General features: G+C 32.0%; 1 protein-coding gene across 1 annotated transcript in view; it reads left to right on the top strand.

The window, feature by feature from the left end:
* LOC103270421 (zinc finger protein 93-like) overlaps window positions 1–14,799 on the top strand; it is a 55,185-nt gene extending 40,386 nt beyond the window's left edge. Inside the window, exon 2 of the mRNA XM_021717519.1 lies at window positions 13,342–14,799. Within this exon, the coding sequence (XP_021573194.1) occupies window positions 13,470–14,459 (990 nt within the window). The 5' untranslated portion in view covers window positions 13,342–13,469 and the 3' untranslated portion in view covers window positions 14,460–14,799. The remainder of the gene's footprint in view (window positions 1–13,341) is intronic.
* Window positions 14,800–15,522: the final 723 nt, after the last annotated feature.

Raw genomic sequence — 15,522 nt, 5'->3', positions numbered from 1 at the left:
GGCTTATGGAGGTCTCAAATTTGATTCTTTAGAAATTTTTACTCCAAAATTTTATCATAACATAAAGCATCTCCCTAAATATTTTTAAAAAGTTATCTTATTTTAAAATTTTATTATTTTAACAATATGAATTGAGCTTGGTAATTTATATATGCTATAATTCTTCAGCTGTAATATAATGTAATGTATCTACTCCATACATTTCTTCAACATACTGTGTCATTGAGGAGTGTAAACGATTGCTGAACATATATTTAACTCCCACAGGCTATAATAGCCACAGTTATTTTTTAACTATTATTTTATAATTTTTTCTTGTTTGGTATGAAGCTTCCTGGGGCTGTCATTCATATACATATACACATGTATGCACTCATATATGTGTGCATGTAACATGTGTTTTTTCACAATTAATAATTGTACAACTATATATTCAGTGTGTACAAAATAATTATTTGATATGAGAATACATTGTGAAAAATTAATACAATTAAGTTAATGACTATATCTACTTCCTCACAAAGTTATCTTTTTTTCGTGAACACACTAACGGTTTGTTGTCTTAGCAGTTTTTAAGCATTCTGTGTTATTAACCATAGTCACAAAACTATGTACTAGATCTCCACAACTTATTCATGTTCTAAGTGGGAGTTTGCAGCCACTGAACAACAGCTCCCATTTCTCCCACCTTCAGGCCCTGGCCAACCACCTTTGTCCTCTCTGCTTCTGTGAGTTCAAGTTTGTTAGCGTTCCCATATTAGTGAGATCAATGTATTTGTCTTTCTGTGTTTGGCTTATTTCACTTAGCGTTATGTCCTCTAGGTTCTGTCCATGTTGTAGAAATAGCAGGATTTTATTTTTTTATGTCTAAAGGATACTCTGTTGTGTACATATACCATATTTTCTTTAGCCTTTCAGTGTCCACACCTGTCTAGGTTGGTTTCATATTTTTGGTCATTGTGAATGATCCTGCAATGAACCTAGGGGTACAGAATTTTTTTTTTTTTGAGTTGAGAGTCTCACTCTGTCTCCCAGACTGGAGTACAGTGGCCGCTCCCGGCCACTGCAGCCTCGACCCACTGGGTTCCGGCAATCCTTCCACCTCAGCCTTCTGAGTAGCCGTAATTACAGGCACACGCTACCATGCCCGGCTGATTTTTTGATTTATTGTAGAGATGAGGTCTCGCCAAGTTGCCAGAGGCAGGTCTCGAACCCGCGGATTCAGGCAATTCACTCACCTCTGCCTCCCAAAGTACGGGATTAGAGGCTGAGCCACCAAGCCCGGCTGATATTTCTTAAAGATACTAATTTTATTTCTTTCGGTTGTTTACACAGAAGTGGAATTGCTGGATTGTGTTTTTTTAAGAACTTCCATACTGGTGTTCATAATGACTGTCCCAACTTATAATTTGCCAGCAGTATATAGAATTTTTTTTTCACATCCTTGTCAACACTTGTTGTGTTTCTCCTTTTTGATATTAACCATTCTATCAGGTATAAAGTAATATCTCATTATGGCTTTAATTTTTAACTGTCTGATGATTGGTGTACCTTTTTAAATACTTATTTGTCTTTTGTATGTCTTTATTGCAAACATATCTATTCAATCTTTTGCCTATTTTTCAAACAGTTTGTTATTATTGTTTTAACAACTGATTTGCATGAATTCCTTACATCTTTTAGATAATTATAGCTTTTAGATATGTGATTTGCAAATATTTTTCCCATCCTGTAGGTTTTCATTTTATATTGTTTTCTCTACTGTGCAGAAGTTTCTACTTTTTTAAATTTTTTTTTTTTTTTAGTTGAAGTCTCTCTTACCCAGACTGGAGTGCAGTGGCATGCTCATGGCTACCACTGCCTTGACCTGCTGGGTTTAGGCTATCTTTCTGCCTCAGCCTTCCAAGTAGCTATAACTACAGGTGTGCACCATTATTCCTGGCTAATTGTTTGATTTATTGTAGAGAAGAGAACTCACCAAGTAGCTTAGACTGATCTCAAAACCTGAGCTCAGGTGATTCTCTCTCCTCCTCCTCCTCCCAAAGTGCTGGATTACAAGCTTGAGCCATCATGCCTGGCCAAGAAGTTTTTAATTTTGATGTAGTTCAACTAATTTATATATATATTTTTTGTTCTTGTACCTTTGGTGCCATGTCCAAAAAAATAGTGCCAAGACCAATATAACAAGATTTTGTATTGGTTTTCTTTGAGAAAAAGTTAAGGATTCTTATGTTACATTTAAGTCCTTACTGTAAATTGAGTTAATTTGGGGTAAGGTGCACACAAAAAAAGGTCAAATTTTATTTTTTTGCCTGTGGGTATCCTGTTTTCCCAGCACCAAGTAATGAAGAGACTCTACTTTCTGCACTGTGTATTCTAGGTGTCTTTGTCAAAGATTAGTTGACCTTGTAGGCATGATTTATTTCTAGGCTTTATATTGTATTCCATTAATATTTGTGTCAGTTTCTATACACATATTTTCAAATATAGTTTGAAATAAAAAAGTACTTTGCTCAAGGCTTTGTTCTTATTCCTCAAGATTGCTTTAGCTCTTCATATTCTCTTGTTTGATGTAAATTTTAGGACTGTTTTCTGTCACTGTAAAAATGCCACTGTACTTTTAATAGAGTTCATTGAATCTTTAGACTACTTTGGAGCAATATAGTACTTTAAGAATATTTATTCTCTCAAGCCATAAATATGATATATCTTTATCTTTTTTTATTAATAGCATATGTTTTTCAGTGTAAAGAAATTTATTATTTTGATGCATTTGTAAATAAAATGGTTTTCTTTTTATTAGCTAGTTTATTGTTAGTGTATGGAAACACAACTGATATTTGTATGTTAATTTTGTATTCTGCTAATTTATTGAATATATTTATTAACAATTATTAAAAAGTGTTGGTGTATTATTTATGGTTTTTTATATATAATGTCACATTATCTACAGGCAACATTTTTAATAATTTCTTTTCATCTTGTATGACTTTTTTATTTTCTTGACTAATTGTTGTGCCTTGGACTTCCAGTCGTATTTTTAAATAAAAACACTGAAAATGAGCATAATATAGCCTTGTATTGTCTGTAAATTTGAAGAAGCAAACATCTATTCTGGTGTTTATAAACTGGTTTTAAAAACTACATACAGATCTTTTCTTGCTGGGTAACTAGACCGAAGGGATCTCCTCTGGATTTTTAGTGTTGAAGGTTTCTAGTAGATCACAAGGCTGCTCCTGGGTTTGTTATCAGGAGCATATGTGGTTATAAATTTTGTTTTATTTCTGGGCTATTAGGGTTGCCTTCAGGACTTTGATCTGTAGTGCGGGTACTAGGGCAGGATTCTCTAGTTTGGTCTGCAAATGGTGGGCCTGAAACCAGGTGTGTGAATAAATGTGGCTCCCTCAGATCACTATATGGGTCTCTAAATGGGCAGAACTGGTCATGGACTGTTGCTAAGAGTGCTCAAACTGAGTTACTCAGTATTTTCAAAGACTACAGTAAAGGCCAAGGTCTGCAAGCCTTCTTCCACAATCATAAATAGGCATTTCTCCTTAGGTCTCTGGATGGGCAGGGCCACTCCAGGAATGTGGCTGGGAGAAGTTGGAGATGGCTGTAGAGACACTTCAAAATAGTGGAACAAGGGTGGATGGGCCATTTTCTGATGGGCAGCCAAAACCAAGTGTTCTCAAGTTTGCCACCTCTATGAATGTCTGCCTTCTCATAATGAAGTCCCTCATTTTAGCCTTTAGCAGAGTTTTATAACCCTCTTCCTGAATACCAAAGTTACTATATTATATCTCACTTTTGTTGAGACACTGTCTAGCTATTTCACCCAAACTGGTCTCAAATCCTGGCCTGAAAATATTCTTCCACCTCAGCCTCCCAGGTAGCTAGGATTACAGATAGGAGCCACTGTTTCTCTCATAAATAAACTTTTGTCCATGAATGACTATCAAATTCTTGTTTTTGTGCATGAATATATAATATAAGCAGGGGACTTCCTATGTCACCATGTTGCTGATGTCACTCTCCCTATTGTTTTCTCTTTCTATTTCTATTTCAAATTTGTAATTTTGAATCAAACATTCAGAACAGTATGCTAGAACTTACATGTTGCATAAGAGATAAATGTTCACTTACAAGTTTATTTACAACAGGCAAAAAGGAATCACTGAGATATTCATCTACTGAAATTTCTTCAACCTTTATTAAAATAATAATATGATTTATCTTAAAATTTTTATTTTATTTCATTTTTGAGCTGAGAGTCTCACTCTGCCCCAGGCTAGAGTGCAGTAGTTCAGTCATGGCTTACCACAGCCTCGACCTCCTGGCCTCAGATGATATTTTCATTTCAGCCTCTTGAGTAGCAGAGGCTACAGTTATGCACCACCACACCAGGGTTATTTTTAAAAATTTTTTGTAGATACAAAGTCTTGCTGTGTTGCCTAAGTTGGTCTTGAACTCTTGGGCTCAAGCAATTCCCCCACATTGGGCTTCCCAACGTGCTATTACAGACATGGGCCACCATGCCTGGCCATAAAATATTTAGTTTATATATCGACAACTCTCACAATATTTTTAAAAATTTATATTTTTACTTTATTTAGAAATATAACATTATTATTTGCTCTTACTGGCTTTTTGTTTGTTTGTTTCACAATTTTATAATCCTTACTTAGTGTAGGTTTCTGGACATCAGTATTATGTTTTTGGTTTTACCTGTGTATTATAATTTTTGGATGACAATTTGTAACTCTGTCCATACATTTTTTTAAGTCAACGTGAAGTTTAATTAAAAGATGAATCAGCTATATGTTGTGTCTCACAATTTTATACATGCGAGTTCTAAATATGACTTTTATGGCTCATCTTCTATATTTTCTGGTCTAATTTCTAGTGATTGTTTTAGTTATTCTTTTTAAAATAATCACAATTAAAAACAAATAACAAAATTTACTATCTTTAACCTTTTTAAGTATACGTTTCAGTAGGATTAAATATATTCACATTGTTATGCAAAAGACCTCTAGAACTTTTACACCTTGTAAAATTAAAACTCAATACCCATTAAGTAGAAACTTCCCATTTTATTTTCTCTAGGCACTGACAAACACCCATCTACTTTCTATTTCTTTGAGTTAGACTATTAAGATATCTCATATAAGTGGAACCATACATTGCCACATTGGCTACTGGCTTATTTCAGTTAACATAATATTCTCAACGTTTATCCTTACCATAAAATGTAATGAAATTTTAAGATGGAGTAGTGTTTTGGGTTTTTTTTTCATGTACATGCCACATTTTAAAACACTGCTTATTAGTCAAGGGACATCAGATTTCATCTGCATTTTTAGTTTTTTAAGTAGTGCTGCAATAAACATGGTTGTATATATAACTCTTCTAGATCCTGCGTTGCATACTTTGGATACATACCCAGAAGTGGGATTGCTGGATCATACAATTCCATTTTTAACTTTTTGGGGAATCTCCTTACAGTTTTTCATAGTGGATGGATCACTTTTTATCCACTACCAGTTCACTCGGGTTCCAATTTTTTAACATCTTAACAGATTTGCTGTAGTGTTTGTTTTTGATAGTGATAATTCTAATAGGTATGAGGTAATATCTCATTGTGATTTTACTTTGTATTTCTCTAAAAATTAGTACTTTGGAATACCCTTTTGAATGCTTACTGTCCATTTATATATATTGAGAAATGTCAGCTCAATCCTTTGTCCATTTTTGTTGTTGTTTTTGCGTCGGGTTCTCACTGTTTCCCAGAGTGGAGTGCAGTGACATGATCATGACTCACTAAAGCCTTAACTTCCTGGGCTCAGATGATCCTCCTGCCTTAGTCTCCCAAGAAGCTGGAATTACAGGCATGCACCACCATACCCAGCTAATTTTTTAAGGTTTTTTGTTTTTGTAGAGACAAGGTCTTGCTATGTTCTCCAAGCTGGTCATGAACTTTTGATCTAAAGCAATCCTCCTGTATCCTGGCCTCCCAAAATGGTAGGATTACAGATATAAGCCACTGTTCCCCGCTTTTGTTAATTTTAAATTGAGTTCTTCACTTATTGTGCTTGAATTTTAGGAGTTGTTTATATGTTCTGAATATTAGTTTGTATCAAATATGTGATTTGTAAATAATTTCACTCACTAAAATTTCACTCCACTAAGATTTCATTTGATGTGTAGAAATTTTGAAGTTTAATATAGTTCACTTTTTCTATTCTTTTTTTAATTGCTCATGCATTTGATGTTGTATCCAAAAAAAATCAAGACCAAAGTCATAATTTTTACTTATTAAATTTTCTTCTAGAAATTTTAGTGTTCTAGTTCTTATGTTTAAATGATGAATCCATTTAAGACATTAGACATGAATTCATTTTTTGTGTGTGTTTCAGGGCTATGGTCCAATCTTATTTTTTTTCATGTCAGTATCCAATTTCCCAAAATTATTTGTTGAAGAGTCTCTCCTTTCATCATCATTTTGTCACGGCAACCTTGAGGAAAACCACTTGGTCATATACACAAAGGTTTATTTCTTGGCTGCTTATTTGATTTTATCACCTATTTCTTTGTCTTTGTGTCAGTACCAAATTTGTAGCTTTGTAATACATTTCAAAATCAATACATATAATGCCACTTTTTTTTTAAGTGTTTGACTAGTCAGTTACTAAACAAATTTTAGAATTTATTTTTTTCTACAAAAAAGTACCATTTGTATTTTGATAAAGTTTACATTTAGTTTATACATCACTGTGGGTAATATTGACATCTTAAAATTAAATTATCTGATCCTTGAGTAAAAACATGTTCAGGTGAGTAGTTTTAATTTTTACATATTTTTAGATTTGTCACTTTTTCATCTGCGTTTGATTTCTACTTTTATTCTATTTGGTCAGAAAAGAAACATGTATGATTTTAGTCTTTATGAATTTGATGAGATTTGTTGTGTCCTAACAGGCTGCACCATGTGCAATTGAGAATAATGTGTATTCTGATGCTTTTAACTGGAGAGTTTGTACATGTCTGTTAGGCCTAATTGGTCTGTTTTCTTATTCATCTTCTATCTAATTTTTCTATATTTATTATGTAAAGTGTGGTCATGAATTCTATAATTGTTGTGTTGCTATGTATTTTTTCTTCATTTTTGTTAATAGCTTCATATATATTTGAGAGCCCTGATATATCTGCATATATATCTACACATATGTGTATATGTATATAATCTGTTACAGAGTCCTGATAAAATCATTTTACCATTATTCAGTATCAATCTTTGTCTCTTGTGACAGATTTTCACATAAAGTTTATTTTGTTTAATATCATTATGGCGGCCCACCTCACCCAATTGTGATTGGTATTTACATGGAGTATTTATTTTTGATTCTGTTATTTTTAGCTTATTTGACTTCTTTATGTATAGTGAGTCTCTTATAGACAGCATATTGTAGATCTTGTTTATTCTTAAACCATTTAACTATTTTATTTTCTTTCATCAAAAAGTTTATTTATATTTAAAATAATTTCTAAAAAATAAAGTCACAATTATCATTATGTTCATAATTTTTTTGTTTTTTTGTTTCTCTGAAGATGTATTGTCTACTATTTCTTTCTTATTGCCCTTATTTTGTATTTGACTTTGAAGTGGCATACTTTAATTCTTTTCTCATTTCCCTCTGCATACCTCCAACAAATATTTTCTTTATGAGCATCTTGAAAAATAGAGAATGTGTAGAACATCTTAAAGTTGTAACTGTATATTTTAATCTCATAACTGTATCACATTTCAAAATCAATACATATAATGCCACTTTTTTTTTAAGTGTTTGACTAGTCAGTTACTAAACAAATTTTAGAATTTATTTTTTTCTACAAAAAAGTACCATTTGTATTTTGATAAAGTTTACATTTAGTTTATACATCACTGTGGGTAATATTGACATCTTAAAATTAAATTATCTGATCCTTGAGTAAAAACATGTTCAGGTGAGTAGTTTTAATTTTTACATATTTTTAATTTTTACATATTTTTACATTGTGATAACAGTATCACTTCAGTTGAATATAAAATTATGCATTTTTACATCCCCCATTTTGTCATAAATGTCACAACTTGCATCATTTTATGTTGTGTATTTAGTAACAGATTTATGCAAATTTGTTAAAATTATATAGCAAAATTTTATAATAGTAAAGAATCTGTATATGTATTAATCTCTGAGAGAGACCTTTATATTTTCACATGATTTTACTGTGCTTTCTGTATTATTTCACTTTTTATCATAATGGGCTCACTATTGAATTTTTTTGTGGGACTGTTCTAGAGGTGATAATCGCCCTCAGTTTTTATCTTGGAAAGTCTTTTTTTTTTTTTCTTATTATTGAAGTAAAATTTTCATGGATCAAGTATTGATTGGTAATATCTTTTGTTTTTATCACTTTGAAATTTGGGGAGTTTTCAACTTCCTTCCCTCCTTTTTTTCCCCCAGATAGCTTATCTACCACTTACCCCTATATTTTTTTTCAAGATTTGACTTAACAGTGGCCAATAAGGCCTATATTCCATCTTCATTTTTCTCCATTCTGTCTTATAAGTTTGTTTTCATAACCCAATCTTTATGAATGATATTTCTTTAATTCTTTACATCTTTCTTCTGCTTCATTAATTCTGCTGTTGTGAATGTCTAGTAAATGTTTAAGTTATGCTACAGCTCCACAATTTCTTTTTTTCTCTTTTCTTTTTTTTTTTTTGAATTGGAGTCTCACTTTGTCACTCAGACTGGAGTGCAGTGGCCGACTGCAGCCTCGACCTGCTGGGCTCCGGCAATCCTTCCGCCTCAGCCTTCCAAGTAACTGGAACTAAAGACGCGCACTACCACACCAGCTAATTTTTGATTTATTGTAAAGATGAGGTCTCGAGCCCGCGGGCTCAGGCAATCCACTCACCTCGGCCTCCCAAAGCTCTGGGATTACAGGTTGAGCCACTGAGCCCGGCCACAATTTCTGTTGGCTTTTTAAATACTTTTAATGTGTTTATTGATACTATATTCTGTTTTTGTTTATAAAGTACGTTTATGGTGGTTATTTTGAATTATTCATCAGATATTGCAAAGATCTTAATTTCCTAATGATTGATTTCTAGAGATTTATTTTCTTCCTTCAAGTGGAGGCTTTTCTTTTTTTCTTTTTTTCCTGCTTTTCTTTGTATACTCTGTAATCCCTTATTGAAATTTGGATATTTATAAACCATCTTCTAATACAGGATTTAAAGACTGGCTTATTACAGGATATTCTGACAGCGGTCAGTCAATGGATTCTGGGTGCTTCATAATTATATTCTCAGATGTGTCTTCTCTGGTGTTATGTGTGTATTTTTGTAAATTAAAGAGATTTGTCCCCATTTCTTTTTTCAGATTGTATAATCTTTTACATCCCTAGTTGTCTATGATATTGCAGTTTCTTTAAAGTTGCAAGAAGTTTCTACCTTCCTCAGCACACAAAAACTGTCATGCTTATTATTCTGTTATTTTATTTAGCACTCTGTGTTAGGGGAGAGAGAATCTAGTCAGACATTCCCAGAATAAACCAAAGCTTTGAACATATGTTCCATTGTTCTAGGTTTCTCTGAGAGTGATACTGAGCGCGTATTGCTTTTCCTGTGCCCGGTTACTGTTTTGGAAAGGAAGGGATATGGTGGATAGTATTTAAGCTGAATGTGGTTACTTCTTGCTGTAAAGGAAGTATTCCTGAAATGTGAAAGAGTGGAGGCAGTTGTCACACACCCAGATAGGTGAGAATGCATGATCAGGCAACACATGTGAGAGGTCTAAAGGTTAAGCTCTGCCCCAATGTAAAGCCTAGGTTTTGCTTCTCTTGCTATCACAGAGGAATATTTTCTTCCCTATGCTTAGTATGCTCTTAAATTATCTAAAGCTTCTCATTTCCCTCTAATGAACTACCAGTACATTCACAGTGAAAGCCAATGTTGTTCTTTTATGGTGTGAGGGCTGGCATGATCTATCTGCTCTTACATTGTTTAGGGAATGTGGGAAAAATCTTTGAAAATTTTTGGAGACTTTCATGTTAAGCAAATTTTTAAATATCTGTTTTTTTCCTCATGTCAGAACTCTGTGAGAGGAATAGTGGAGACACTGAAATTTTCCAAACACCAGGCATACAAGTCATATATTTTATGCTTTATTTTCAGTTTTATGAAGGTTTCACACATGATTTTATAAGAAAATGAGATAAAGAAACCACATCAGAACACAAATAACTATTAAATATAAGAAAATTTAAACATCAATTTTATTTTAAAATATTTTTATTAGTAGGAAAAAACTTTAAAATTTAAACTCTATATGTCAAGTGCCTGTACTATAGAATAATTAATTGTATCTACTCACTTTTGTAGAACTCCTAAAAACATTAATGCCATAGGTGACCTTAGACTATTGCTTAGCATGTACTAAATTCCCAATTGTTACCTATTTCATAGTAATTATTATTTTAATTTTTTTAACAGGAAGATAACAGGAATGTGTCCTGTATATTTTTGCTTACTGATTTGCCAACTTTGCCTATAATTTAAGTTTCACTTATTGTGAAATAACATGCTTAAATCTATATGATATATAAAAAGTGAATTAGATAATTAGTAGCCATCCGTATTTATTAAAATTTTTTGTATGTTTCTGTATGCAAAAATTTACTATTAGCAATTCCATCTACTTTTTGAACCTTTATCTTAATCATAATATATTTTTATTATACACTTTGTCTATTGTTTTTCATATCATATTTTACAATATATAGTTCCTGTATTTTTTGCTTCTAAAGGCTAGATCATAACCTTTTTATTTTGTATGAGTGGCAATATATTAATATAATAAATATTTTTCTGTAATTCAAATGTTTATTTTTTAAATTGTTCTTATCAAAGCTTTGTATGAATGATTACAATGCATTTTCTGTGAAATACTTTTCTAACTATGCCAATAATTAAAATGTGTGCTCTTAACGGATACCCAGTCATTGAAAATTGTCATTATTTTGAAGTATTCTTTTTCAGTAGCACACTATATTTTATATTTTGGAGGTTAATGTTTCTTTTAACTTTATCTTGCAATATCATGTATTTTTCACTTTTTAGCATGGCCATATCACATAATTGTGTTTATTTTTATAAATTATAATTTTGTATAAAATATTCAAGTATATATACTTTAAGGCAGTGTGAGGCACAAGTAAAATATGCATCAGTCATGTTGACTTATATTTTTCTATTTGTGGCTTTACCTGTGTAAATATTATCTTTATTTTGTTTATGTCTTTTGTAACTGTGTTCTATACTGGTGGTCAATGGTTGCTTTCTTCTTTCCTGGTGAATAGTCAGAAATTTTCTTAATTTTGACTTATATTTTTTGGTGAATCTATATTTGTGTGAGAAGTTGGGAAGTTTGGTTTATAAATATATGAAAACCTTTTTGAGAAGGAAGGACTTACTGCTGCCATTTTATTGTTTTGTTTGATTCTTGTAGCTATTTTGTCTTTTTTACTTGTGTCTTTATGTGCTGATTTTTGTAGTGGCATGTTGTGACTGTTTTCTTATATTCTTTTGTGTGTCTGTATAGGTCTTTGTTTTCTCAGTACAATGGAAATTACATAAAATCTGATAAGGTCACTCAACCAGTAACAACTTAAGCTTAGTTGTATACAAAATTATTCCTTATTACATTTTCCTTTAACTTTATGTTATTGATATCACTAGTTATATTTTTATGTTACATATACATTAACTGATATTTATGATTATTTTCATGCATTTCTCTTTCAAAATTTAGATTATAATTCAAAGTGTTTTCTGCACCATTATTTTACTGCTAAATTTTATTTTTGTGTATGCTCATACCTTGCCCAGAGAGCTGTGTATTTTTATGTTATTTTGTTTGTTTTCTGATTTTTAATGGAACTGACATTTTTAATCTTTTCCTTGTAGGGCAGTTCAACTGGTGATATACTTTTTCAGCCCTTGCTTATTATGAAAAGTCTTTTATTTTTTCTTTATTGTAAAGAATCATTTTCCTGGTTGCAGTGCTATTACTTGGAAGATCTTATTCTTGTAGCACTTGGAGTATATTACCAAACTCCTTTCTGGCTTGGAAGATTTCTGTTGATAAATCCACTGGCAATCTTGTAGGTCATGCATATATATGACACTTCTTTTTTTATTACTTCTTTTAAGATTTTCTTCTTGCCTGTGACTTTCAAAACTTTTATTAAATTGTGTCTTATTATGAGTTTCTGCTGTTTATCCTAGTAGAAAATTTGTTGAACTTCTTAATTTTTATGTTTTTTTATATTTGAGCATTTTTCAGTCATTACTTTTTGTATATATCAGCTCTGCAATTTGTTTTTCTTAATAATTTTATTGATTTTCTTTAATTTTATTTAGCTATGTTGTCATTTCACTCATTGAGCATATTTGAGGTATTTTCATCTTTTTCTGGTAATTTATGTATCTCCATTCCTTTAGTGCTGATTTCTGGATATTTATTTTGTTTCTTTAATTGGACAATTTTACTCTGATACTTTGTATATATTGTGATTTTTTTATTGAGATTTGGGATTAAAAAAGCCATTTTCTCCAATCTTAATAAAATGGCCTTTTCCTAGGGGAGTGTGACACCAATTTACCAGTCTAGAGATTCTGGGACTCTCTCAAACCTGTTCTCAGAATTTTTCTTCTCTGAATACATGTCTTTATTATTCAGTTAAAAAGGAACTTTCCGTTGTAAGAGCCTGTAATCATATATTATACCTGTTGTGTGTCTGTGGTACTGCAGTTTATTTACTGTAGTAAATCTATTTACCTTTGATCTCAGCAGATATAACCTGTCATTTAAAGTACACCATAGCACTCAGTGTCATGGAAGACAGAAATCAGCCTTTGAAAAGGCCCCTAAAAGTCAGAAGTATGAGCACATGTGCCATAATTTTCTTTCTTAGCAGCTAAATCACCATGCTGTATTGGGGAAGAGAAGTCATTGTTGTGTGTAAATATAACAAACTTTCCTGATTTTTCTACATGGATTTTGGCATTGTGCTCACCTGTGGCATTACAAATACTTATTTGTGTTTTAGAGTTCTCACACAGGAATTTTGGTCAATATATTTTTAAGTTTATTAGTCTATAAAGGAAACAGGGCCTGTGGTATCCTATTATATCACTGATGAAGTGCTTGGTATTTTGTATTTTAGAATTGTAAAGTATATTAAGCTGAGTTTAATAACTATTAAATTTGTTATTTTTATTTCTTTCAGCTGTGTCTTCTTATTTCACTCAAGACCTTTTGCCAGGGCAAGGCATAAGAGAGTCATTTCAAAAAGTAATACTGAAAAGACATGGAAGTTTTGGCCTTGATAATTTACATTTAAGAAAAGACGGAATAATGAGTCAGCATAAGTGGCAGAAAGAAAGCTATAATGGGCTTAGCCAATGTTCATCAACTATCCATAGCAAAATCTCACAATGTGGTACATTTGCCAAAGCTTTTACCCAGTGCTCAGTCCTTACTGGACATAACAAAATTGATACTGGAGAGAAAGCTTACAGTTGTGAAAATTGTGGAAAAAGTTTTAACCACTACTTGAGCCTTATTCAGCATAAGATAATTCATACTGGAGGGAAACCTTACAAATGTGAACAATGTGACAAAACCTTTAAGTGGTTCTCAGTCTTTACTCAGCATAAGAGAATTCATACTGGAGAGAAACCCTACAAATGTAAAGAATGTGAAAAATCTTTTAATCAGTGCTCACTCCTCACCAAACATAGGAGAATACATACTGGAGAGAGACCCTACAAATGTGAAGAATGTGGGAAATCTTTTAACCAGTGCTCAAACCTTACCCGACATAAGATAATTCATACTGGAGAGAAACCCTACGAATGTGAACAGTGTGGCAAAGCCTTTAAGTGGTTCTCGATCTTTACTCAACATCAGATAATTCATACTGGAGAAAAACCTTACAAATGTGAAGAATGTGGGAAGTCTTTTAACAAGTGCTCAATTCTTAATCAACATAAGATAATTCATACTGGCGAGAAACCATACAAATGTGAAGAATGTGGGAAATCTTTTAACCAGTGCTCAAACCTTACTCAACATAAGATAGTTCATACTGGAGAGAAACCCTACAAATGTGAACAATGTGGAAAATCTTTTAACAGATGCTCAAGCCTTATTCAACATAAGATAATTCATACTGGAGAAAAACCATACAAATGTGAAGAATGTGGAAAATCTTTTAATCATTGCTCAAGCCTTACTCAACATAAAATAATTCATACTGGAGAGAAACCTTACAAATGTGAACAATGTGGAAAATATTTTAAACAGTGCTCAGCCCTTGCTAAACATAAGAAAACACATACTTGAGAAAAATTATACAAATATGAAGAATGTGGAAAATCTTTTAACCAGTGCTCAAGCCTTACTCAACATAAGATAATTCATACTAGAAGAAAAATTCTGGAAACATAAAACAGCCTTTAATAACTGCTCACATCTTCCCAACATCAGAGAATTCATGCTAGATAAAAGCAGTATAAGTGTAATGATTCTGGCACAATCTTTCACTCAATATAAACCTTAGAGTGTACAAGAATATACTGATGAAAAACATAAATGCACAAACTAGTGTTATCCTTTACTTCTATCACAGAGCTTATTCTACACAGGAGAATTGTTTCACAGGAAGTAACCTGCCAACAGTTGCTCAAACTTTAAAGTCAGATCATTTGTACTGGAGAGAAACCCTATCAATATAATGACTGTGAAAAAAATGTTTTTGTGTCCAAAAAATATACTTTAGAAAACACCAGAATGTTTATACTGATAATTAATTTACAGGCTTAGTAAATGTGAAAAGAAGTGATATAGAATCTAGTCTAAATAAATAGCAGAAAATTAACAGTAGAAAGTGCTAAGGCACTAACACTTATAAGACATTACTCTCAGAGTATTTATAGAGCACCGTTTAAAATTAAACAGATAATCTGTATATAGGTTAAACAGAGCAAAAGATTGATGTTTTGGAGAGTTATAATTACATTTAAATGATACATTTCTTCATTGAAAAAAATTTAAGATGTTTTTGGAAAAGTAAATATTGATGTAACTAAGCTTTTAAAATCACTTGATTGCATGCCTTCATTCCAAGTGTTTATGTGAAAGCACATGGTCAATTGTTCTTGTATCAGTGATATGAAAGCTCTTCCTTTATTAGGTGGGTGTCATTCATACACTTTTTCATGGATAATTAGGAAAACTAAAATATAAGATGCGTGAAGAAAATCTAAGTGGAAAGGCTTTTTGTGCTTGTCTTAACAACAGTCTTGTAAGTGATACATTAAGTAGGTGTTCAGGGTAATATTCTTTTGTATAATAGTAGGAAAGAAACATTTTGAATTTTAGAAAAAAATTGTTTTGTCAGTTACAC

The sequence above is a fragment of the Carlito syrichta genome, unplaced genomic scaffold (assembly GCF_000164805.1).
Source record: "Carlito syrichta isolate Samal-C Ts95f unplaced genomic scaffold, Tarsius_syrichta-2.0.1 Scaffold309825, whole genome shotgun sequence".
NCBI classification, from domain to species: Eukaryota; Metazoa; Chordata; class Mammalia; order Primates; family Tarsiidae; genus Carlito; species Carlito syrichta.
Note: the sequence above shows the minus strand (reverse complement) of the source record. Positions and strands in the feature narration are given on the sequence as shown.